General features: G+C 39.7%; 1 protein-coding gene across 22 annotated transcripts in view; it reads right to left on the bottom strand.

The window, feature by feature from the left end:
* PUM1 (pumilio RNA binding family member 1) overlaps positions 1–25,077 on the bottom strand; it is a 125,954-nt gene extending 100,877 nt beyond the window's left edge. For 17 of the 22 annotated variants that reach the window (XM_027517892.1, XM_027517920.1, XM_027517964.1 and 14 more), the window contains exons 1-2: positions 24,980–25,077; positions 20,550–20,923 (exon numbers count right to left, since the gene is read on the bottom strand). In XM_027517892.1, coding sequence (XP_027373693.1) covers positions 20,550–20,912 — 363 coding nt within the window. In that variant the 5' untranslated portion in view covers positions 20,913–20,923; positions 24,980–25,077. The remainder of the gene's footprint in view (positions 1–20,549; positions 20,924–24,979) is intronic. The other 5 variants (XM_027518006.1, XM_027518016.1, XM_027517946.1 and 2 more) reach the window with 4 other exon arrangements.
* Between the last annotated feature and the right edge of the window lie 2,760 nt (positions 25,078–27,837).

Below are 27,837 nucleotides of genomic sequence, written 5' to 3'. Positions count from 1 at the left end.
TATAGGGATCCCAGAAAGAGGAGAGAAAGGACCCAAGAAAATATTTGAAGAGATAATAGTTGAAACCTTCCCTAACATGGGAAGGGAAACAGTTAACCAAATCTAGGAATTTCAGAGTCCCAAGCAGAATTAACCCAAGGATGGGACTTCCCTGGCAGTCCAGTGGTTAAAATCTAACTGCCAATGCAGGGGACATGGGTTCAATCCCTAGTCCAGGGATATTCCACATGCCACAGAGCAACTAAGCCCATGCACCACAAGTACTGAGCCCATTCCCTAGAACCAGAGAGCCACAACTACTAAAGCCTTCAAGCTCTAAAGCCCAGGATCTGCAACAAGAGAAGTCATCAAAATGAGAAGCCTGTGCACCTCAACAAAGATCCAGTGCACCCAAAAAGAAACAGACAACAAGGGGCTTCCTTGGTGGTCCAGTGGTTAAGAATCCACCTTGGGGAATCAGATTTGATCCCTGATCAAGGGCTAAGATCCTACTGTGGAGCAACTAAGCCCAGGCGCTGGCACTACTGACTCTGCATGCCAAAATGAAGACCTGACACAGCCAAATAAGTAAAAAATTTTTTAAAGAAACAATTATCCTTGTTATTAGACAAAAGAAATGATTAACATTTTTTAGGTTCTGAATAAAACAACTAGATGGACATATTACAAAAGATTCTTAGGGCTGAATTATAGATAAGGGTTGGTTGGTTTTTGGTTTATTACTTGGGTGTTTTTATTTTTATGATTTTATAACTATACTTTCTGAAATGTTTACAATGAGCATTTATTGATTTTTATAACTCAAAAATACCTACAAGTCATTCTTTTTAATGGGAGGGGAAATTTTTTATTTTTAAATCACTGTTCATTAGGATACGGAGAATGAAATTGGGCCACGGAAAGAGTCCTTAGTTCACTTATAATACTGAGAAACAAAATTACAATCATCACCAAAAGAAATGACTTGTTTTAACATATCTGCAAAGTTGGTTGATATATTTTTAGATGTAAGGAGAATAAACTCTAGTGTGATAACAAAGGCATTGTATATTAGTAATCAAACATTTCTCAGAGAAACAGTTTCTCAAGTTTGAACAGTTCATTATTACTGTTACAACACAAATAGTTGGCACAGGAAATAAGAGCTCCCTATCTAAAAGGTCTTCAGCCAGGGAGCCTAGTAAGCGTCTTCCTCCACTCAGCAGTCTTGTCGCTAACCCTCACTCCTCCTGTGTTTCAACATTCTATTGTTTGTAGCAAATAAGGGAATAGGAATTCTCAATGAATACGTCTATCCAGATACATCACAGCAACAGAATTAAAGAGGGCAGCTACCAAGCACATCAAACAGCTCATTCTGGACTTCATGATCCTAAGGGAAAACATAATACATAAATCCAAAACTGTATCTGTGGGAGAAAATATTTTAATAGACTTCTACCTCCTCTGGATAAAAAAAAGTAGGATATACTAATGAAAATATCAGTGATTCTTAACCAAGAGACAGAATACAAAGGAGGAGACAGAACTTAATCATCTTTTTAATACATACACTGGTATGTATTTTGTATGGGTTGTTTGTTTACAGAACTCTTCCTAATGTTATACAAATAGTAAACCTTCATCTGCTCCTTTTTCAGAACAATTACCACCTGCAGTTTCTTACCCTGTAATTTGCATTACTGTGAGGTCATGAACCATGGAAGTTTTCCCTCTCAGAGTTGAGAGGGACTTTGAAAGTGAAGTCGCTCAGTCCTGTCCGACTCTTAGAGACCCCATGGTTGTAGCCTAGCACACTTCTCTGTCCATGGGATTTTCCAGGCAAGAGTACTGGAGTGGGTTGCCATTTTCTTCCCCAGAGGATCTTCCCAACCCAAGGATCGAACCTGTGTCTCCTGCATTGTAGGCAGACGCTTTACCATCTGAGCCACCAGGGAAGTCACGAGAGGGACTTTAGATATAACAAATTTATTAGGTTTTAAACTTGGAGACTGTGGGTGCCCTAGATTAACGTTTGAAATTGGATTTTAAAAAATCAGAACATGTGTTTTGTTTCCTATACTAAAAATGATGGCTTTTAGGAAATTTTGAACTATAAAAACAGTAAATCCTCATTGTAAACATTTTGGAAAGTAGGGATAGCAAATTACAAAATGGGGGATTAAGGCTACTGAGAAAATGAAAGCAGGGAAGGGAGACAGTTACAATTTAAATAATGTTCACAAACAGCTTCACTGAGAAGGTAACTTAAACGACTGGAAGAAGATATATGAGCAACTTTCATAGACATTAGAGACAGGAGCACTCAAGCAAATGGAACTGCAAGTCAAAACTCTGGGGGATGGGCTATGAGGATGATTATAGAAGTAACAAAAATTGCTTTAATCTCAATCCAAATGCCACTAAAATACAACAAATAGAAACCTAGACTTAAGCAAAAATCAGATCATTGGCTGCTGTTAAGATAAACTACAAAGGGCCAACAAAACTTTTGGAGAAGATGGGAATTGTCATTATCTTAATTGCAGTGAAGGTTTCACAGCTGAATACTTTGACATTTCCAAACTTAACAAATTATACATTTTAAATGTGTGCATTTTATGTCAGCTATACAAGAGAAGACTCTACACATGGACATCACCAGATGGTCAATACCGAAATCAGATTGATTATGTTCTTTGCAGCCAAAGATGGAGAAGCTCTATACAGTCAGCAAAAACAAGACCAGGAGCTGACTGTGGCTCAGATCATGATCTCCTTATTGCCAAATTCAGACTTAAATTGAAGAAAGTAGGGAAAACCACTAGACCATTCAGGTATGACCTAAATCAAATCCCTTATGATTATACAGTGGAAGTGAGAAATAAATTTAAGGGCCTAGATCTGATAGATAGAGTGCCTGATGAACAATGGAATGAGGTTCGTGACATTGTACAGGAGACAGGGATCAAGACCATCCCTGTGGAAAAGAAATGCAAAAAAGCAAAATGGCTGTCTGGGGAGGCCTTACAAATAGCTGTGAAAAGAAGAGAAGCGAAAAGCAAAGGAGAAAAGGAAAGATATAAGCATCTGAATGCAGAGTTCCAAAGAATACCAAGAAGAGATAAGAAAGCCTTCTTCAGCAATCAATGCAAAGAAATAGAGGAAAACAACAGAATGGGAAAGACTAGAGATCTCTTCAAGAAAATTAGAGATACCAAGGGGACATTTCATGCAAAGATGGGCTCGATAAAGGACCAAAATGGTACGGACCTAACAGAAGCAAAAGATATTAAGAAGAGGTGGCAAGAATACACAGAAGAACTGTACAAAAAAGATCTTCATGAACCAGATAATCACGATGGTGTCATCACTGACCTAGAGCCAGACATCCTGGAATGTGAAGTCAAGTGGGCCTTAGAAAGCATCACTACGAACAAAGCTAGTGGAGGTGATGGAATTCCAGTTGAGCTCTTTCAAATCCTGAAAGATGATGCTGTGAAAGTGCTGCACTCAATATGCCAGCAAGTTTGGAAAACTCAGCAGTGGCCACAGGACTAGAAAAGGTCAGTTTTCATTCCAATCCCAAAGAAAGGCAATGCCAAAGAATGCTCAAACTACCGCACAATTGCACTCATCTCATATGCTAGTAAAAGTAATGCTCAAAATTCTCCAGGCCAGGCTTCAGCAATATGTGAACCGTGAACTTCCTTATGTTCAAGCTGGTTTTAGAAAAGGCAGAGAAACCACAGATCAAATTGCCAACATCCACTGGATCATGGAAAAAGCAAGAGAGTTCCAGAAAAACATCTATTTCTGCTTTATTGACTATGCCAAAGCCTTTGACTGTGTGGATCACAATAAACTGTGGAAAATTCTGAAAGAGATGGGAATACCAGACCACCTGACCTGCCTCTTGAGAAATCTGTATGCAGGTCAGGAAGCAACAGTTAGAACTGGACATGGAACAACAGACTGGTTCCAAATAGGAAAAGGAGTACGTCTAGGCTGTATATTGTCACCCTGCTTATTTAACTTATATGCAGAGTACATCATGAGAAACGCTGGACTGGAAGAAACACAAGCTGGAATCAAGACTGCTGGGAGAAATATCAATAACCTCAGATATGCAGATGACCCCACCCTTATGGCAGAAAGTGAAGAGGAACTAAAAAGCCTCTTGACGAAAGTGAAAGACGAGAGTGAAAAAGTTGGCTTAAAGCTCAACATTCAGAAAACGAAGATCATGGCATCCGGTCCCATCACTTCATGGGAAATAGATGGGGAAACAATGGAAACAGTGTCAGACTTTATTTTTTTGGGCTCCAGAATTACTGCAGATGGTGACTGCAGCCATGAAATTAAAAGATGCTTACTCCTTGGAAGGAAAGTGATGACCAACCTAGATAGCATATTCAAAAGCAGAGACATTACTTTGCCAACAAAGGTCCATCTAGTCAAGGCTATGGTTTTTCCTGTGGTCATGTATGGATGTGAGAGTTGGACTGTGAAGAAGGCTGAGCGCCGAAGAATTGATGCTTTTGAACTGTGGTGTTGGAGAAGACTCTTGAGAGTCCCTTGGACTGCAAGGAGATCCAACCAGTCCATTCTGAAGGAGATCTGCCCTGGGATTTCTTTGGAGGGAATGATGCTGAAGCTCAAACTCCAGGACTTCGGCCACCTCATGCAAAGAGTTGACTCATTGGAAAAGACTCTGATGCTGGGAGGGATTGGGGGCAGGAGGAGAAGGGGACAACACAGGATGAGATGGCTGGATGGCATCACTGGCTGGATGGCATCACTGACTCGATGGACTTGAGTCTGAGTGAACTGCAGGAGTTGGTGATGGACAGGGAGGCCTGACGTGCTGAGATTCATGGGGTCGAAAAGAGTCGGACACGACTCAGCGACTGAACTGAACTGATACCTCAATAAAGATTATTTTTTTAAAAATTAGCCCTACAGTAAGAATAAACATATCAATAAAACAAATGAATCAAAACAGATGCATATATGTGGAAGGGAATTTATTATAAAGGAGGTCTTTCAAACCAATAAATAGTGCTAGAATTAGTAATTAACAACTTGAGGCAAAGTAAAATTACATCACTATTTCCTGCCTACACAATACACAGAAACTCCAGATTAATTAAAGATGAAAATATAAAACTATACTAAAATATTACAAGAAACACAGGAGATTGAGTGAGGGATGATCTAAGAGCATACAGATAATGAAATCAGAAAGGACAATAAACACAGTTGGTGTTAGTCACTCAGTCTTATCCTATTCTTTGCAACCCCATGGACTGTAGCCCACCAGGCTCCTCTGTCCATGGAATTCTACAGGAGAGAATACTGGAGTGGGTTGCCATTTCCTTCTCCAGGGGATCTTCGTGACCCAGGGATCGAACCCAGCTCTTCTGCATCACAGGCAGATTTTTTTCTCTCCGAGCCACCAGGGAAGTCCCAAAACATAGTTAAAAGACATATAAAAACAGTTTTAAAAATTTAAGAAATTACTACCAAAAAAAAAATGGACAAAGAACACTCATAAGGTGTTTGCAGAATTTTAAATTGCTACAGTCTATCTGGAAAACAATGTAGAAATGTGTATCAAAATATTAAATGCATTCTTCTGTTTGATCTATCACTTTCACATCTCTGAATATATTCTAAAGAAGTGACTCTGGAATACAAAAATATAACTGCAGTATTGTTTACTATAACATTATTTAGAATGTCAAAAGTTAAAAACAACCTAAGATCGAAACTGGGATAAAACAGTCAAATTACTGTTCTTCAATACACAAAGAGGTAAAGAATCTGCCTGCCAGTTCAGGAGATACAAGAGACAGGGGTTCAATCCCTGGGCCAAAAAGATAGGAAATGGCAACCCACTTCAGCATTCTTGAGCACAGGCGTGTCTTGACTCTTTGGGACCCTTAGAAAAGAAGTAGAGGTATTTACTGACCTGAAAGGAGGACTACAATGTATTAAGGGGGGAAAGACTATCATCAGTGTATGCATGCCTGGACTCACAAAAGTATGTAATATATTTAGAGAGAGCAACGGATCCCATTTGGTTTAAAACTACAATGCATTCACTGTTTATATATGTGCAGAAAAAGTTTGGAAGGAAATAACCAAACTGTTAAAAGTAGTTAACTCTGAAAAACATATTGACATTTTTTAAAACAAACATGTACTACCAAAAAGTTTTCATTTTAGACAAAGTAGACTAGTGATTGCCTAGGTATGGGGTGAGGAAGGTGGAAAGTGACTGGTAATAGGTACAAGTTTTCTTTTGTGGGTGATGAAAACATTCACTTTGATTGTAGTGACAGTTGTACAACTCCGAATATACTGAAAACCACTGATCAGTACATTTTAAATGGGTGAAATGTATGGTATGTGAACTATATCTTAATAAAGCTATTCTACTATAGAACAAAATTTATAACCAAAACATTTTTTAAAATTGCAATATCCACACTGCACTTTTTACTTAATTTTCCAATAGAAACCTTAAAAACCCAAACAGCAACTCTTAAAAAGCTTCAAACAAGAAAAATGAGTCACTAGCTTCCCTGGTGGCTCAGTGAAAAAGAATCCACCTGCCAAAGCAGGAGATACAAGTTCCAACCTGTATTCCCTTGAGAAGAAAATGGCAACCCATTCCAGTGTGCTCCAGTGTTCTTGCCTAGGAAATCCTATGGACAGAGGACCCTGGCAGGGCTACAGTTATAGTCTATGGGGTCGCAAAAGAATTGGATACAACTTAGCAACTAAACAACAACACAAAGTGTTAAGAGCAGTTAACCATTGACAATACAGGGATAAATTACAACCTTCATTCTATCTTCATAAAGATACTATCCTTCCTAAACAATAATAGATAATATTCACTTATGAGAACAGGAATGAATTTTGAAAATGTATTAGGTTGAAACAGTATGGTACCATTTCCCAATATATGATGTTGACGATGAACAAAAAGTTTCAGTGTTTAACAAATTACGCAAAGTAAACCTTGTTTCTACAGCCTCCTGTTTGCCTAGCTCTGACGTGGTTTTAAAAACTCCCCTCCACTCCCCCCAAAAAAGCATAAAACCAGAGTTGACAGGAATTACTTTAAGAGCTCTTTAATGGAACTCTGCAAAAAATGCTTACTGACTCCTTAGCTTCATGCCAAAAAGCCTCTCAAGTATTCAAGACCCTACATTCTGTTACACCTTATACCTTATCAATTCAAAATGGTATTGTAATACTCTTCAAAATAAAACTCTCATCAGTCTAAGTCTCTTCAATAAGCCCTGATGACATAATATATTTACTCATCATTCATGAGATACATGCTATTTGCCAGGGGCTGAAGATATAAGGCTGAAAGATTCTTCAAGAAGAAACATCACAGTGGTTCTTAACCAAGCTGTACATAAAGATAACCAGGGAGTGCTTTTTTAAAAATATATAAACTCCATCTCATCACTGGATATTTTGATTCAGTGGGTCTGGACTTAAGCCCAAGCGTCTGTTCTGAAATGGATCACTAGCACCCAGTGGTGAAGGAAAAAGTAAATATTCAACTCCAGTTGAATATTTAGAGCTGAATGCTTTAATTAGACGTGTACCAAATGATGACAACACCAAAAGGGGACACAACCTATAAGAAAAGAGATAAGGGGAAGGTTTATCAGAGATAAAAATACTTTAGGTGAAGATGAGACAAGTGGCTAGGTGGATGAGGAAGGAAGGGGATTCCAAGCAGAGAAAAACACATCAATAAAAATAGCACAACTATGTTGAGCAATTGCATAAACTATAAAAATAGCATGTACGTTCAGAAAGTTATAGTACTTCGGTACAGCTGGAGTGCCAATAAAGCCTGGAGAGGTAAATTAGCTCAAAACACAAAGGGTGCACACTGTGCCATCCTGAGAAGCTTGAAAGTTAACTAGCCTAAAAGCAACTGGAAAAGCCAAAAACAAAATTTAGGTAAGGAAGCATGTGTGCCTGTTGAGTCACTTCAATCATGTCTGACTCTTTGCCACCCCATGGATTATAGCCCACCAGGCTCCTCTGTCCATAGGATTCTCCAGGCAAGAACACTGGAGTGGGTTGCCATGCCCTCCTCCAGCTATCTTTCCCACCCAGGGATCAACCCCAAGTCTCCTGGATTAGCAGATGGGTTCAACCCACTCCAGTATTCTTGCCTGGAGAATCCCATGGACCGAGGAGCCTGGTAGGCTACAGTCCACAGGGTCGCAAAGAGTCAGACACGACTGAGTGACTTAACTTCACTTTCTTTACCACTAGCGCCACCTGGGAAGTCCTGGGAAGGAAGAGACAAAAGCAGTTTGCCTCTTTAGAAATAACAATTCGGCAGCAACCAAGAAAATAGCCAGAAGGAAGAAAAAAGGGAGAAGGGTGCAGAAAACAGGTCAGAAGACTACTATAAATGTCCAGGCAAGAAATATGAGCAGATCAAACACGGCAATATGAATATAACCTTGGAATTGTCTGAGGCAGGAGGCAAGAATCTAAGGTTCTTAAGTGGCCTATAATAGAGATACTATACATAGAAACAAGATACAGGGAATGAAATCACTTGAGTTCAGTTCTGAACACCATCTGTTTGAACAGACCATTCACTGAGCACCTGAAGTGAAAAGTGAAAGTGAAAGTCCCACAGTCCCATCTGACTCTTTGATCTCATGGACTGCATAGTTCTCCAGGAATTCTCCAGGCCAGAATACTGGAGTGGGTAGCCTTTCCCTTCTCCAGGGGATCTTCCCAACCCAGGGATCACACCCAGGTCTCTCGAACTGTAGGCAGATCCTTTACCAGCTAAGCCACAAGGGAAGCCCAAGAATACTGGAGTGGGTAACCTATCCTTTCTCCAGGGGAATCGTCCAGACCCAGGAATTGAACCGGGGTCTCCTGCATTGCAGGCAGATTCTTTACCAACAGAGCTATCAGAGAAGCCCACTGAGCACCTACTATGCATCAAGTACTGGGCTCTGATAATTAAACATGCAAACTAAATTTGTACTGGTGTCCCTAAATTATAAGTATGTGAGCAACAAGTACAGCTTAAAATGTGTGAAAATGTGTCAAAAAGGCATGTGTGCATGTGTGTGTGTGAGAGAGATGGATAAGCTGACTACTCAGTCCATGATGCACAACAGTAGGGTCTCCAAACAGATTGATCTAGTGGAAAGAGCATGAGCTAATCACCTTAAATATGTCTTCTGCTGCTGCTAAGTCGCTTCAGTCATGTCCGACTCTGTGCGACCCCATAGACGGAAGCCCACCAGGCTCCACCGTCCCTGGGATTCTCCAGGCAAGAACACTGGAGTGGGTTGCCATTTCCTTCGCCAACGCACGAAAGTGAAAAGTGAAAGCAAAGTCGCTCAGTCGCTCAGTCGTGTCCGACTCTACGCGACCCCATGGACTGCAGCCTACCAGGCTCCTCTGTCCATAGGATTTTCCAAGCAAGAGTGCTGGAGTGGGGTGCCATTGCCTTCTCCGATATATGTCTTCTATGAGACCTTAAAAAATCGCATCTCATTTTTCTGACCCTGAATTTCCTCATCCATAAAACAGAAATAACAAAAAATGACACAGCGTTACGGGGGCTTCACGTCATATGTAAAAAGACTAGAATGGTTCTGGCACACAGCGTATGGAAACATGTCAATAAAACTTATGGTACAGAAAGGTACTCAATACCAAAATAAAAATACCTCTAGATCTCACTGGATACACTCAATCTATCCTAACAACCTCAGCACAACACACTCACTAACTTCTTTTTAATTAAAACAGAGATAACGGAAAGGAAACCACAGCACTGATGGGGGAAAAAAGTTAAATGGTTTCTAAGATCTTTTCCAACACCAAAATTCCACTGGAAATGTATCAATTCACCACTTCGGTTTTCAGTCAGTATGGTAAACCAAACTCTTAACAAAAGGTTTGAAATTTGTCCTTTTTCTCTTTTTAAAATATAAAAATTTCAGGGTCTAAGTTCCCTGACAGCCCAGTGGTTAGGACTAGGCACTTTTACAGCTGTGGGCCCAGGTTCAATCCTTGGTTGGGGAACTAAAATCCTACAATCCACAGAGCCAGGCCAAAAAAAAAAAAAAAAATTCAGAGTTTGAAATTTTGTGAAAATTAAAAATGTACAAGACTAAACCAAATTACCTATCATCTCCCCACCCACATAAATAAAATTAGTATTTTCCCATCACATCAGATCAGATCAGTTGCTCAGTCGTGTCCGACTCTTTGCGACCCCATGAATTGCAGCACGCCAGGCCTCCCTGCCCATCACCAACTCCCGGAGTTCACTCAGACTCAAGTCCATCGAGTCAGTGATGCCATCCAGCCATCTCATCTTCTGTCGTCCCCTTCTCCTCCTGCCCCCAATCCCTCCCAGCATCAGAGTCTTTTCCAATGAGTCAACTCTTTGCATGAGGTGGCCAAAGTACTGGAGTTTCAGCTTTAGCATCATTCCTTCCAAAGAAATCCCAGGGCTGATCTCCTTCAGAATGGACTGGTTGGATCTCCTTGCAGTCCAAGGGACTCTAAGAGTCTTCTCCAACACCACAGTTCAAAAGCATCAATTCTTCGGCGCTCAGCCTTCTTCACAGTCCAACTCTCACATCCATACATGACCACAGGAAAAACCATAGCCTTGACTAGACGGACCTTTGTTGGCAAAGTAATGTCTCTGCTTTTGAATATGCTATCTAGGTTGGTCATCACTTTCCTTCCAAGGAGTAAGTGTCTTTTAATTTCATGGCTGCAGTCACCATCTGCAGTGATTTTGGAGCTCCCCCCCAAAATAAAGTCTGACACTGTTTCCACTGTTTCCCCATCTATTTCCCATGAAGTGGTGGGACCGGATGCCATGATCTTCGTTTTCTGAATGTTGAGCTTTAAGCCAACTTTTTCTCTCTCCACTTTCACTTTCATCAAGAGGCTTTTGAGTTCCTCTTCACTTTCTGCCATAAGGGTGGGGTCATCTGCATATCTGAGGTTATTGATATTTCTCCCGGCAATCTTGATTCCAGTTTGTATTTTCCCATATTTCCTCCCAATTCTTTTTCCATGTATGTCAATCTTAATGGATATATACAACTTAAGGCCTATTTTCTAGATAATAACTTAGTTAAGTGAAGGAACCGTATCTACTATAAAATTCTCACCTGGTTTGTTTTTGTCACCCAAACACCCAACAGCCCCATCTTAACACTCATTTCAATACAGACACCAACAATTCCTCCTCCCTTCCTTCCTCCCCTTCATTCTCTGGAGAAAGAATGATATATTAATTTCACTGTTTTGTACTTTACTATAAGGCTTCTGACCTGTGTAAGTATTATCTTCCTAATGTGTCCAATTGTGGGGAAAATGAACAATCTGAATCAATAAATTCTTAGAACATTTTTTAAATTAACAACAGATATGGTGCTTCCTCCCTTCATGAAACTATAAATTCCTCTGGAGAAAGAGAAATTCCTTCCTCCCTTCATGAAACTATAAATTTCTCTAAAGAAATTGTCCTGTATTTTACTATAAGGCTTCTGACCTGTATAAGTAGCATCTTCCTAATGTGTCCAATTGTGGGGAAAACAATCTGAATCAGTAAGTTCTTAGCAAATTATAAAGATCATTTTTTAAATTAACAGATATAGTGCTTTTAAACACATTCAATAACCAGAATTTAGTTAATGAACCATTCCCTTATTAAAAGACCTTAGGGTAACTTTAATAGAGAAAAATTATTTGTCATTAGCAGATCAATTAACTGTATATTAATAACATCTAGAGAGCAGAGCTCCTAAAAACACCTCTTTCTAATTTAAGCATTCTGCTTCCCAGGGTTGTAAACAAGTTTATTTATGCTGTTAACCTGAAAATACTTTCTTCATAGATAAAGAAGAAAGTTATTAACTCCAGTAAAACTTGTCACTTGGAAAAATTCCAAATCCACGGTATAAAGTTGTAGATAAACTAACCTCCAAACTCTATTTCTAAAAAGCACTGGCATCAGTGAAGACACTTGTCTGTATATTAGACTTATGTGTCTTTAAAACTTACTAGGTACCCAAAAGACCTGAAAACATATATCGACAGAAACTTGTACACGAATGTTAGAAGCAGGACTGTTCCTAATAGCCAAAATGTAGAGACTGTTCCTAATAGCCAAAATGTCGACAGCCAAAGGTCTGTCGACTGATAAATGGATAAACAAAATATGGTATATATCTATTATGTAGTAGATTATTATTCAGCAGTAAAAAGGAATGAGGTACTGATCCATGCTACAAGATAGATGAACCTTTAAAACATTATGCGGGCAGTCCAGTGGTTAAGGCTCTGCACTCCCAATGCAGGGGGCACAGGTTCGAACATTGTTCAGGGAACTAAGATCCTGAGTGCCACACAGAGCAGCCACAAAAAAATTTAAGAAAAAAAAAATCACTTAAAAATTATGTTAAGTGCTAAATTATGCTAAGCCAGTCACAAAGGACCACGTATCGGATGACTCCATTTACTATATGAAATGTCCAGAAGAGACAAATGCATAGACACAGAAAGCAGACTGGTGGGTGCTTAAGGCTAGAGTGACTGCTACTGGTACAGACTGTGAGGGATAATGAAAATGTTCTAAAACTGATTGTGGTGATGGCTGCACAACTCTGTAAACATACTAAAAATGACTGAATTGCACAGTTTAAATGGATGAATTATATACCAATAAAGCAGTTATAAAAAACTGTTAGGGCCCCCAAATTTCACAAATCTAAAAGTTTTCCTAATGTGATTTTCAAAAACACTAAGATACTTTAACCATAAAAGAACACTTACTGAAGAGGAAAAAAAAAGACAAATTTGAATCTGCTGAATCTTCTTAAATTATTAATATGGCAACTGAAAAACAATTCTCAAAAAATATTACAGAAAAAAAGTGGACATTCCTCTTCAACTTCAGGTTTTATCACCAATGCCATGTATACCCTTCAGCCTAAGTTCTTCAATCAAATTCCCAAATATTAAATTCACCCAACCTATTGCCAATCACTGACCACCACTTCTCACAATATTCACAGTAGGGAGCAAAAAGGTAGAGGCATTCTCCTAAGCTGAAACCACACTCCCATTTACAGCTCTTTACTTATATCTAGAAGATACAGAACGTGAATGTGAAAATTAGGGAAGAAAGGGTCAGAAATCCCTCAATAACAAAAACTCTTACCCTCGGAGGGAGGGGACATGGGTGTACCTATCGCTGATTCTTGTTGAGGTATGACAGAAAACCACATTCTGTAAAGCAAATATCCTTCAATTAAAAAAATAAAGTGGCAAAAGAAGAAACCTCTTACCCTATCCTCAATTACTTTATTGGCATTGTCCTATGTTCCTCTATGAGTGTTAAGCCATTTCCCAAAAGTGAATAGATTTTAAGCAAGAGCTAGAATTTTTAAGTATTCTTTCCAAAATACCAGAAGCATAATTCTGTACTCAGGCTCAGCCTATATACAAAGTATTAAGCAAATGCTGTTGCCCAAGAGAAAATGGATACATGCACAAAGATGTGTGTATCTTCTCTAAATACAGAGAGGTGTAATGAAAAACAATATCATTATCATATCATTTCATGGTTTACAGAGCACTTCAACCACAACCAAACTGAAATCTGAAACACAGCTCTTCCTAAGTAACTATGTTTTTCTCTTACTAAGAATCTCCTGATTCATCCCATTTCCCTTTTCTTTGACCACAAGAGCACCCAGAGCAAATTCTGTAACCCACCACTTTGTTGTGTATTTCTAAATTCTACATTTACCTCCTTTATCTTCCTAACATATCCCTATTTTCCCACTGCTACATCTCATATACCTAGTCAAGTACAGATATGAGAGTTGGACCATAAAGAAGGCTGAATGCCAACTAACTGATGCTTTCAAATTGGTGCTAGAGAAGACTCTTGAGAGTCCCCTGGACTTCAAGGAGATCAAACCAGTCAATCTTAAAGGAAATCAACCCTGAATATTCACTGGAAGGACTGATGCTGAAAGTGAACCTCCAATACTTTGGCCACCTGATGCAAAGAGCTGACTCACTGGAAAAGACCCTGATGCTGGGAAAGACTGAAGGCAGAAGAAGAAGGGGACGACAGAGGATGAGATGGTTGGATGGCATCACTGACTCAATGGACATGAGTTTGCGCAAACTCCAGGAGATAGTGAAGGACAGAGGCCTGGCGTGCTGCAGTCCATGGGATTGCAAGAGTCAGACACCACTAAACAACTGAACAGAACAACATCTCATTACCACCTATTTTTTTCCCCCTAATTCCACAACAAAAACCTTCTGAAACAAAACAAAGATATAAACTTCTACAAGGTGCCACCTAGGAGGCACATACAATCAAGTACCACACAGCATTAGAGAAGGGAATCTGAATGCATACTTTTTGTACACTGGAATCTAATCCTTAACACTGGAAAATAACTCTTGAAATTACAGTCAAAGAAAGCCCGCTGATGGTCCTTTTGACCAAATATAAAACGTTTTAAGTCTCTGTGAACTCCAAATATAATGAAAAAGGCTCCAAGAGTACAAGTGAAAGAGAAAACACTGAAAAATATGAAAGTAACTTTAACGTATGTTAACTAAGTGCCACTGGCCCAAGTGCTGAGGCATCTAAGCCATCTACCCAGAAAGGCAAGAGACACATGGTCTAACAAAGTCAAAGAGCAGGGACAACATAAAAGGATATGCAGATAATGAGGAGACTCCCAGTATGAGAATACTTGGGCTCCCTCCCAATTTAACTTAGCATTTATTAATTATATAGTGTAAGGATTAACTCACAGCCACTGGAGATTAATGGGGTGGATGTCAGGATACAACTAGAAAATGGCAATACCAAGTGAAAAAAAAGTAGGGGGAGTTGGTACAGAGTCAACGAGAAGATTTATCCACTGAATTCTGCCTGGCTATCTAGAATTATCTCCCACAAGATTCAGCCACGGAATTCTGTTTGGCTATCTAGAATTATTTCCCACGGCTGCCAATCTATGGTGGGTGGATACTGACACATCCCAGTACCAAAAGACTACTAACAAAAGCAAGAAAACTTCAGCTGTCCTCTAAATATCCTTTCTCAAAAAGCAGAGCTCTACCTATCTCTGCCCCCTTAAAATCCAGTACAGAGGCCACAGTTCAATTAATCGACCTTAAAAACTTTTTCCCTATTTCATCACCCACTTTATCTCACAATGTTTTACAGAGAAAACAGATTTCACAATGAGAGAATAAAACAATTACAAAAAGTCAAAGACTTGAGGCTGGGCTTTGAATGATGAAACCCTTTAATACTATTCAGGAAAGAAAGATCTGGTTATAAAAACTATTATTAAAATAAGTATGCAAATTTTTATAGGCAACATCTTTAAATAGTATTATTTACTTAGCGAGATGTGTTTTCATGGGATTTTTTGGTTTTGTCTGCAATGCCCAGGCAGCTTGCAGGATCTTAGTTCCCCAAGCAGGAACTGAACCTTGGCCCCTGACACTGAAAGTGCCAAGTCCTAACCACTGGACCATCAGGGAATTCTCTCTAGTATTTTATAATATCTTGATCCATACCCACTGTCTTGTTTACTATGAGTAAATTTCATAGGTCAAAAAAGAAAAAAAAATTCATGGTACTTCTTTCCCTCACTCCCCTCCAAAGACCTCAATAAGACCCAAAAATGAGGGCTTTGAAGTTTCTAACTATACCAAATACAATAATATTATGTATTAAAATAAGGGATACTAGGGACTTCCCTGGTGGCCCAGTGGTTAAGAATCTGCCCTGCGATGCGGGGAAGGCAAGTTTGATACCATTCCGGTGAACTGTGAGCCCACATACTGTAGGGCAACTGAGCCCACGCACCACAAGCAAGATCCAGTGCAGCCAGAATTAAAAAATCAGAAATAAATGTCAAAAAAACAAGTGATATTTACTATGTTTATATTCTTAAGAAAAAAGACAAATACAGAAAGAACATAATAAAGAGTCTGCACACTACAACTTTTAAAATAAACATATAAACAAATCTGAATACCATTCTTCACCTCAAAATATTATAGTTCCTAAATTTAATTTTAAATATCTGAGCTCGCAAGATTTTTAAAGTACTCCATATTACCTTAACACAAGTTCTCAAGCTGCTATGGTTTTAAATTTTAAACTTTTATTTAAAGGGGCATCATGCTAATAATCAAGTTTCACAGTTAGAAAACAAAACTTAAATATTTTTTTAACAAGTCACATGTATTTAGGCACAAGTTAAAGAGGGCATCATTAAAAGATGGAACTCAGGGCAGTTCCCTGGTGGTCCAGTGGTTAGGACTCTGTGGTTCCACTCCAAGGGACACAGGTTTGATCCCTGGTCAGGGAACTAAGATCCCACACGCCAAGTGGCGTGGACAAAAAAAAAAGAAAAAAAAAGACGGAACCCAGACACTAAGAGAATTTCTACATAAGGCAAAAAAAACCCTAATTTCAAAGGTTAAAAAAAATTTAAGTAAAAAGCCTCCTGATGAAAGTGAAAGTGGAGAGTGAAAAAGTTGGCTTAAAGCTCAACATTCAGAAAACGAAGATCATGGCATCCAGTCCCACCACTTCATGGGAAATAGATGGGGAAACAGTGGAAACAGTGCCAGACTTTATTTTTCTGGGCTCCAAAATCACTGCAGATGGTGACTGCAGCCATGAAATTAAAAGATGCTTACTCCCTGGAAGAAAAGTTATGACCAACCTAGATAGCATATTCAAAAGCAGAGACATTACTTTGCCAACAAAGGGCCGTCTAGTCAAGGCTATGGTTTTTCCTGTGGTCATGTATGGATGTGAGAGTTGGACTGTGAAGAAGGCTGAGCGCCGAAGAATTGATGCCTTTGAACTGTGGTGTTGGAGAAGACTCTTAGAGTCCCTTGGACTGCAAGGAGATCCAACCAGTCCATTCTGAAGGAGATCAGCCCTGGGATTTCTTTGGAAGGAATGATGCTAAAGCTGAAACTCCAGTACTTTGGCCACCTCATGCGAAGAGTTGACTCATTGGAAAAGACTCTGATGCTGGGAGGGATTGGGGGCAAGAGAAGAAGGGGACGACAGAAGATGAGATGGCTGGATGGCATCACTGACTCGATGGACGTGAGTCTCGGTGAACTCCGGGAGTTGGTGATGGACAGGGAAGCCTGACGTGCTGAGATTCATGGGGTCGCAAGGAGTCGGACACAACTGAGCGACTGAACTGATCTGATAAAAAAGTGACTGCTCATAAATGGGAGTAATAATAAGAGAAATGGATATAGAATAAAATACCTGGCCCAATATCTGGCACTTCCTCCAATACTGCTGGTTGGTATCACAGCCTGTGATATTCTTTACTTCACCAGCTCACTGATGAAAGCATTCTGCCAATCTGATCTTAAACTTTGTTCCGTTATACAAAAAGTCTTAAAAAAAAAAAAAAAAAAGAAGGGGACATAGGCCCACAAACAGTAATGGCCCACTGGAATGGCAGAATGTGCTAGCAGCAGGATCACTTTATATTGAGTCTCTGTCTTAACAGAGACTTTCCTACAATTTCTACATAGAATACATATATGTAAGTAATTTTAATACTTTAGCATCACCGATGGGGGGAGGGGAGGGAAGCCAACATTATTTGTATTCATCTCCTTGTTATCAAATTTACCTCTAAAAATTCAAATACATTATGGCCAAGTAGTTCTTTGATCTTAGAATGTGTTACTCTGGTTTGGTTTAGGTTCTAGGACTAGAAATATTCCCAGGGAAGCAGAAATACAGAAAGCCCATGGGCATTAGGATCAAAGACCTGATTTCAAAACCAGAGTCTATCTGGGAACTAAGCTTCAGTTTCTCACTTCTCAATAAAGGATTTTACCTCCTTCATAAAATTGTTCTGAGGGTTAAATACAGGAAATATTTAGTCCAGTGCCTAAAACATAAGATTCTCAACTTCTTTCGAAGTTCCACCTGACAGATCAGACATGAGGGCAGCAATTCTCTGCAATAGAGCTACACCTCAACTCTTCAATTACATTATACTTATCATTGCTTCTTGCCCAAGTGGTCACTATCTATTGCCATGTATTTCTAGCAGAACAGCTAAGCTCTGAGACTCACTGCTTTACTTTATGGTCTTCCCTCACTCAGTCAACACCAAAACCACCAAGTTATAATAACTCTAATGACTACAGGAGAGGTAATGTGTGGGTGGTCCACACCGCTACACAGCAACTACCTAATGCAGCTCCCTAATGCTGTTCATTACACCATGTATCCAGACCAACAGAACTGTGCATGATAAATGCCAAGTCCAAGCTGAGTCATTGGTTTAGGCCCCCCTAGGTGTGGAATAGGTTTTGCCATTTAACATTAACATAGATTTGCTAACTGACCTGGATAAAACTGGTCAGAAAGTCAGATGTGATTCCATACAACAGGGCTCAGCACTAGAGTCCAGAGTATGCCTTCACAGCATAGCACAAGCAGGGTTTCCCCTTCCCCCGCCACAGCCAGATTTTAGATCTTGAAACTCTGCCAAGGGCTGACCCACAGTTTGACTTGCCCACCTAGCTAAGTACAAACCAAGCACCTTGATTCTTCTTTCAGTTTTTATCCATCAGTCCATCGTTAGGAAAGCCAACACAAGATTTTACAGATCTATAATATAAATTATAATATATACTTTAAAAACCAATGGTAATGATTTTTAAATAATGTTTAGCCAAACAAGGCAAAAATTACAGGCATTCCACCTTTGCTCCCTAGACAGATGACAGATCCCATCCAAATTAACCACCTCCTGCCTTGGTTTCACCCTACACACACAGCTACCTACAGCTCAAATTCAACATGTGTTCTACGGAACTTAATCACCTCATCCCCAAACCAGATTCCCCTCTATATTCCCTTCCCTCTATTACTCCATTTTCCCAGGGACCTAAACTTTCAAATTCAATCACCAAATTCTATGCGTTTCTCAGTCCTATCCCATCTTTCCACTGCTCACACCAGGGCTATCAGAGTAGTAATCTAGTCTCAGCTCTTATCCTCTCCAATCTCTTACTGCCAACTCAACCTTCCCAAAACACCACTGGATAAAAACTACTCCATACAAACATGCTAAAAACCCTGCTGCCTACTGAATTAAATCTTAGCCTGGCACTCAACCTCCTTATCTTTGTGACAATGTCCTTTCTCCCCCAGCTTTATTTTAAGGCCATAGGATTAGGGCCTCATGCATTCAATAACTTTCTTCTCAAACTCTATCATATGCCAAATTCTAGGAACTAGGATATTGAGATGAATAAAATTCGATCTCCACCTCCAAGACTTTAAGCAAATCGGAAACAAAGTACCTTAAGTAATAGATACATAATAAAAAATGTCCTAAGTGCCCAAGAAGAAGCTCCCTACACCTCATATTTCCTAGTACTGCTTACGTACACATAATAGATGTTAATGAAGTAGCACTGATACTGCTGATTGTTCCAATAAACCAAAGCCCTGCGATCAACATGCTAATAATTTGTTAACTAACAAGATTCCACCTCCTCATTTCTACTATGGTAAAGAACTGTGGTACACCAGCTGTCTGGAAAGGTCAAGGGGAAGCACAACTGAGTGTGTTTGTGCCTGATTTATTTCTGAAGAACAGAAGCACGAGAACCCCTCATGAGAGACGTCAATTCTTTCTGCTAGTCAGTACTCAGATACTAGCAAAATAAAATAAAACTTCTGCAAATTCAACCTATACCCTATTCCAAAGAATAACTAGAAGAAAACATTCTAATCCTTTCATCAATATTAAGTTAGGAAACACGTATCAGGCTAAATTCTCTTCTCAGTAAAATATGCTGTGATTCCAGCTATAGTTTTGGATTAGTAAAAGCAAGAACATTAAAATTAACCAAATGAAACAAGCATTTACAAGAGGACAAAAATGGTAAAAACCTAAAAGCTACCATCACTCCTTTCTAACACAAAACAAGATATATCAGTTCCATGTCAAATTTCACTTGAGCCGCTATTTTTTAACTTCCTTCTACTTTCAACTATAACATTTTAAACACAAAAGTCACCAATACCCAACAGGAATGGCTCTAAAGTATGTATTTAGCCTATAAACAGCTCAAATAGATCTTAAAAGATTATATGTTAAGATGAAAAAAGTATTCTTTGTTTAAAAAGTATACTCAGAAAAGCAATGTGCACATTAGAACAAGCTTAAGTCTTTTTTTCTTCTTTAATGAATTGGTCATTTGCTCTTTAGAACCACCAGAACGATAAATGACTTAGTGACAACATTACAACAATCATCCTTTAAAACAAGTGACTGCTTAGTTTAAACAAAATGAAATCATTAGCAATTTAGGCTTTTTTAAAGACATTCACTGAAAGCAGATATCCTAAGTGGACAGTGATTATAAAAAGAGTTTCAAAGCTGAAATAGTGAACTTTTTTTTACCTGATGTTCTGCATGAATGTTATCCCCAGTAGGCCATCGATGTTTGCTATTATTATAGCCGCCTCCACCACTTCCTCCTCCCCCAAGCTGCTCACCATGCTGCCTCTGAAAGAAGTAGTCCACCATAGCGTCGTCCTGGGAACGGCCTGCAACTCCTATGGATCCTGGGACAGGGCTGGAGTGTGTCCCAGCTGCAAGAGCCTGATTTGCAGCTGGTTGTGGCTGCGCTTGCGACCCTGTTCCAGATGTCAAAACAACAGGCATGTTGGGATTAGCTGGTTCTTGAGGGTGATGTTTCAGGTGGGGGCTGAAAGAGTCCTGCCAAAGCACTGCTTTTCTCTTCAAGACACATGCAACGCTCATTCCACCAACACCTAAGGACAAACAGGTTACAAATGTTTACAATTTGCATTTCTTAAAACATAACTTGATATATGCACCAAGATAAAAATGTGAGCCCCCTGGCTTTTGCAATCTATCATCTAAAATAATTTCTACCAAGCAGCTAAATGTTTCACGACATACACACAATTTTCTAAATTGAAACCTCTATTTTGAGGTTGTTGAGTGTGTGTGTATGGAAATAACTGTAGTTGGTGACAGGCACTCTGACAAGAAATTGAGATCAGGAGTCAATATGGCAACTTCAGGGAAACTTATGTTGGTACCAAAGGTTAACAGTATGGAATTAGACTTTAATTAACAACTCCTCTATCCAACTTATTTACACCATAAGCTAACTGTAGCAGATACTTTTTAAATGAATAAGAGTTTTACAAAATATCCCTTTACAGCTGGAGCAGACATACACTAATAAACCAAACAAAAATCCAAACCCCATATATAATTAGCAATAACTCAGAATGTCGAAACTTGAAAGGATCCTTTAAAATGTCCGAAGTATTCGTAGGATGCTCTCTGAAAAAAACAATAAGGCCCCCTGACTAAGTAAGGACAGCAACAGAATAATGTTCTCAGCCTGAAACTTTTCAGCTGGTGCACATGGGAAAGATAACTCTAAGTTTTTACCAATAACTTACAATTGTAACTGTAATCACATCATCTTTCTACTAATATTCTGACTACACAGTCAGAGACAAACTAAATTCATTCGCCTTGTGTAGAAAGTCTCACTGTTAAAAAAAAAAAAAAGAAATGCTTCAAAACAATAATAACTGTATGGCAAATATACTGCAGACATTTCCTAGTCATTCCTGTTTTACAGATAAAAACACTAAGGCATAGAGGAAAAGTTATGTGATGTGCCCAAGGCCATTCATCTACTGAGCTGTAGAAAAGGGATTCAAATCCAAATCTGTACACATCCAAAACAACTATAAACCCCTTGCTACCACATGCCAGTCAACTAAAACAGGTACTATTTCTCATTTGCATCTGTTATTCTTCTCTAGAAGGATCAACCAAAAACCTCCAAAATGTTACTATAAAACACCACTTTCAAGTTTTCTTAAAATCAAAAATTACATCTGTACAAAGCATACAAGTTGTCAGACTATAGGTGCTTAAAAAAAAAAGTGCTTCAAAATAATTATCAGTTACCAACTAGAACACACCTGTCCACAGCCACTAGAGTCTAATTTCAAGGCTATCAACCTAACAGTCCATTACAAATGCCATATCTTCCTTTAACCCTACTGTGACAATTCATAAACAGACTCACAAGATTTATAAGAAATCTTTTAAATTATTTCTCTTTATAGGATAAGCATCCTGATAAAGAAGCATTTGCTTCTCACAACTAATTCATGTTTTAAAAGACACAATGTAATTTTTAATATTTTTCAAAGCCGAATTTGGAAATGCATAATTTCAGTTAACAATTCCAAGCCATCAGAACCTTAACTGGAGTAATCCAGCTTTCTAAACTGCACTTTGTGCTTTCATCAACAGTCATGTTCATGCTTAAACACGAAAATCAGAAAGTCATCGTTTACCATCGGTACTAGCACAGTCCTAACCAGCCTAATGCCTTTCTCTTTGATTTTCAAAAGAACTCCCTGCCCTCTCATTACCAACAGTAGCCAGCCCCATTCTATTCCACAAGGGACTATCAGTCTAATAGTCTGTGCTGTAGAGCTAACCAGCAGTCCCAAAACTAAAATTTTAGCACTAAATTACAACTTCCCTGAGCCTGTTTCCTCATCTAGAAAATGGAAGAAATCCTTCCTTTATGACTCACAATGCTTTTTAATCAAAATAACACATATAAAAGTTTTTAGTAAATTTAAAGTCACATGCTGAGACCCTGGGAATTCAGTCACCAACAGTTAAAGCAATGGAGTGCCAGTCCCTAAGAAGATTCCTAAAATAGCAAATACAATCTTCTCTGAAATAAGATTTGCCATAATACTTATCTAATGAAGAACTTACATATGAAAAAGGTATTCACCATTGAAATACACCGACCACAACTTCATTCTATCAAGGCAATGGTATGGGGGGCAGCGGGAGAGTTCCTATGAAAATGTTCAAACAAAACAATTGGCTTTTCTAAAGCTATCTGTATGCCCTGAGACTTCCTGCTTTACCTAATGAGGCAAGGCAGTTTCTCAAACAAGAGAAAACCTGGCAGAAGGGACATTTTGAAACTGAGCAAATACCTAAGCAATTAACAAGTGTCTTGGGTAGTTTTGAAATATCTTGGCACCTATCAGCATAAAAATTAAGAAATCAGTCACTTAAATATTAAAAAACATTTAAATTGCTGATGCCTTTTACAGAACTCTCAAACCCACTAAAAAGTTACGTGAAGCACTTGAAATGTGACTTTTTGCCCCAAATGATACATTATAAAAATAAGTATTTTTAAGCAACTAAAAAAAGTGAATTCTATTGAGTTACTCCTCAATAGTTTTCAAACTGTTTTCACCAAAGTTGTTATTTTTCTTTAGTCTTGTTTTTAATATCACTAACAGGTTTTATTTCAAACAAAGGAACATGATCTTATCTATCCACCGCTCACCTTTTATTTACAAAATGCTTTGTGGTTTAAAAGGTGTTTATTTTTACCACGCTGGGGGAGAAAAAAAAATTCTGTGGTCATAAATTTATTTTAAAGCAGTTCATGTCAACCCAAACTAAACTTCAAACACAACTTCAAAAAGCTGTGGCCTTGAACAAAACGAATCCATTTAGGGCTAAGGCAGAAGGAAGAGTTCAAAATCCAGTGTGTATTTCCCAAAAATCCAGATAAAGAATCAAGAGCCCCCAAGAGTTTTTATAAAGTTAAAACTAGAAACGAGTCAAAATGTTTATTTTGCTTACTAAAACTGCACTGGGAGCCACCTCTGTTTCGGTGAGTCTTGATGCGTTTTTCATAAAACAAACAAAAGGCTAAAACTACAAACCTACTGTTTCAGAAGTAACAGACTTTAAAAATAGAACCCCCCCCCCCACAAAAGCTTCATAAAACCCCATTCTTAAATCTCTAGCAGAGTAGGAAGTGAACGAATTGTTACAGACAACTAAGAACAGTGTTTTCTTAAGTGGACAACGAAGAGTAACAAGCTATCAAGTTATCGGAAGGATAAAACCTTTCCTGGTAATGTTGTGGGGGAGGGGGGTATATGGCGGGGGGTGGGAGAGTTACGCGAGCGTATTCCTCACTAGACGTGGGAGTGGTACTGACAAGTATTAACAAACGATTTATGTTTACCAAGAACGTCCGTGAGGACTAAAACTATCTAGTTACTGTATATCTGTTTATCTACTACAGATGCACGAACCCCTCTTTGAGTTAAGACAGACACGCACCAATACAGACAGGCTCAGAGAGGAAGAACCCACCAAAAACAAGCTCTCACGGAAACAAAAGGCCACAAGTACTCAGGAGCCTAAAAAGCGATCTGAAACTTCCTGATCGCCTACTTCTCCACATATAAGGCTCGCAAAGTTCCCCCATGGTGGATTTCGCCTGCAGACAAGGGCCACGGCTGCTTCTAAAGCGATTTATTGTTCCTCCTGCTTCGGCGCAGGCACGGAAGCTCAAGAAGTCGAAGAAATCCAGGGTGGTACAGAATTACACTTCATGGCCACACACAAGACTCGGGCTTCGCAAACCCATCAAAAAAGCAACCCGAATGGCAACATCAATCTTCAGGGGCCCTAACAGGGCCAAGCAGAAATGTAGAGGCACGTCTTTGCCCAGGGCCCGGGCCTAAACCCCCGGCATTTTCCTCGCTTCGACCCCGCTCCCCACCCCCTCCCTCCTTTGATAACAATAGGGGCCTTGCTGCTGACTCCAAAACATGTACGAGGAACAGCGAGTGAGAAGCCTCAGCCAGGGCCCCGGCGGCTTTTCCAAAGCCCTTCTCACCCCCGCAACTGCTCTCAAACACCAATACAAAGGGACAATCTGCTCGCTGGGGGTCCGGAGCAGCGTTTGGAGCTAGCGGGGTGCGGATACTCACGGGCGGAGCGGTAGGATGAAGATGGATTTCAGCCCCCCGATCTTCTCTCTCCGGCGCTCTCGCTCCCCCTTACCTTTCACTCCGACAACATGGCGGCCCACTGGGGACTGGGCTGGCGCGGTGCATCATGGGATAGGCTCGGGCCCCGGCTCCGGCGGTGGCAGCTGCACGTGCGGAGAAGGCAGGCTGCTCTGGAACAGGTTGCCTGGTTGCCATGCCAACCCGGGGCCTGTGTGAACTTGGGAAACTCGCTGGCAACACAACCGCTGCGCGCGCGAGTTCCCTACCGCAAGACAAACGTGCGTCGCCGTGGCGGAGAGAAGGCGGAGTCCCGCGGGCAGATACTGGAGCGCCCAGAGTGCGGGATCTTGGCCCAGCACCGCACGGACCTGGGCACGCGGGGTCAGAGCAGTGACCTCAGACGCGGCGCCATCCGCCCCGATGTCCTCCCAGCTTCACCTCCAGATTATAACGGCCTCCAGGGTTAATGGAGGCTTATTCCAAGACTCTGGCCCGAGAGGTGCTGGGTTCAAACTCCGTTGCCGCAGCTTTCTGGCTCTGGCATTATTTAATCTTCCTGCCTACGTTGCCCCATTTGAAAAATTCAGAGGAAAATGAAAATTGCTACTTAACAGCATTGCCCTGAGGATTAGTGAATAATATGGTTTAGTAGTCCATTTAATAATGTGAAATGCTTAGTACAGTGCCTGAGACTGGTAAACGGGCCCGATACAGAATTTGCAGGAGTTTGGGAAAGACCCTAATGCCGGGAAAGATTGAAGGCAAAAAGGGGAGAGAGCGGCAGAGAATGAGATGGTTAGATAGCATCATCCACTTAATGGACCCAATTTGAGCAAACTCTGGGAGATAGTGGAGGACAGAGTGCTAGTGTGCTACAGTCCATGGAGTTCTCCAAGAGTCGGACTCAACCACGGAACATCAACAACAAGCTCAAGGTGGAAGTGCAGGACCCCTTGTTCAAAATTGTTGATAAATTTCAAGACAGAGATAGAAGAACATTAATATAAACCAAAGATGCAAAGCCGACTTTGTAAGCACTGATTCAGTGTTAACTGATGTTGTTCTGTCCAGTTCGGGAAATAGAAATTTGGGCATTTGATGAAAGTGATTTTTCAAAATCAGTATTTGATAAAGGGTTAGTCGTTCAGTGGTGTCTGACTCTTTGCAACCGCATACACTGTAACCCGCCAGGCTCCTCTTTCCATGGGATTCTCCAGGCAAGAATACTAGAGTGGGTTGTGATTTCCTTCTCCAGGTGTTTGGTAAGATATAGCTATTATAATTCAAACTAAACCCAAGATGAATCAAAAACAGGCAAACCACAAGGCTGTAAAAGATCAGAAGAGATTATAGGGGGAGAAAGCTTTTAAATAGAAAGGGAGAATGTTTATAATGAATCAAATAAATCTCTTTAGAAATTGAAAGAAATTTAAACATCTATATAGTAAGAGTGCCACCATCAATGCATAAATGAGAAAATAGCTTTAAAGTATTATAATACTAGTGGTAGACAAATGGTTGTGAAAGTGAAAGTCGCTCAGTCCTGCCCGACTCTTTGCAACCCCATGGACTGTACCCATGGAATTCTCCAGGCCAGAATACAGGAGTGGATAGCCTTTCCCTTCTCCAGGGAATCTTCCCAACCCGGGAATCGAACCCAGGTTTCCCACATTGCAGGCACATTCTTTACCAGGTGAGCCACAATGGTTAATCTTCATGAAAAATACTGAAATTCTCTAATCAATTAAAAAAGAGCATTTTGAAAAAAGAGAGAGCACAATCCAGACACAGAAAACAAACTTACAGCTACCAAAAGGGAACTGGGGAAGGGATAAATTAGGAGTTTGGGATTAACAGATATATATTATTGTATATAAAACATAATCAACAGGGACCTGCTGTATAGCACAGAGAACTATGCTCAATATTTTGTAATAACCTATAGGGGAAAAGAATATTAAAAAAGAATATATATATATAACTGAATCACTGTACCGCACATCGGAAAGTAACACAACATTGTAAATCAACGATACCTCAGTTTAGAAAATAAAGAAAGGAAGCAATCCAAAACAGACCTGAAATCACACAGAAAAGATAACCTGGGACTGACGAGTCGGGGGTGGGTAGGGATGAGAGGGGACTGCTAGTAGATATGGGTTTCTTTTGGGGGTATTGACAAAAGTTTAAACTGTAATGGTGGTTGCAGAACTCTGACAATACACTAAAAACCATTGAACTGTGTGTATATTAAAAGATAAAGTTTATAGTATGTGAAATATATCTCAATAAAGCTATAAAAATGAGAATAATAAAAAGAAATGCAACTTTAAAATGCAATATTTCATCTATTAAATAAACGGGCAAAAATTTAAATAATCACTAAATCCTGTTTTGGCAGGTTGTGAGAAAATCAGCCCTCATATTGTTTACATTATTTAAGGAGATATTACTTTTAATGTTATTTTTATTTAGAAGATAAAAGGGTGAGAATTTTATTTCTGAAAAAGAAGATAAGACTTGGAAGTTAAAGATCAGAGCTCTGCTACTCCGCAGCTGTGTGACCTTGGATGTATTCCTGGTGTCAGTGCCCTCATTTGCAAAATAAGGGTTTCCATACTTTGGACAGCAAGGAGATCCAGTCAGTCCATCCTAAAGGAAATCAGTCCTGAATATTCATTGGAAGGACTGATGCTGAAGCTGAAACTCCAATACTTAGGCCACCTCATGCAAAAAACTGACTCATTGGAAAAGAGCCTGTTGCTGGGAAAGATTGAAGACAGGAGAAGGGGACAACAGAGGATGAGATGGTTGGATGGCATCTCCAATTTGATGGA

This window comes from Bos indicus x Bos taurus, chromosome 2 (assembly GCF_003369695.1).
Source record: "Bos indicus x Bos taurus breed Angus x Brahman F1 hybrid chromosome 2, Bos_hybrid_MaternalHap_v2.0, whole genome shotgun sequence".
Taxonomy (NCBI): Eukaryota; Metazoa; Chordata; class Mammalia; order Artiodactyla; family Bovidae; genus Bos; species Bos indicus x Bos taurus.
The sequence above is the reverse complement of the archived record's forward strand: the minus strand, read 5'-3'. Positions and strand labels throughout refer to the sequence as shown.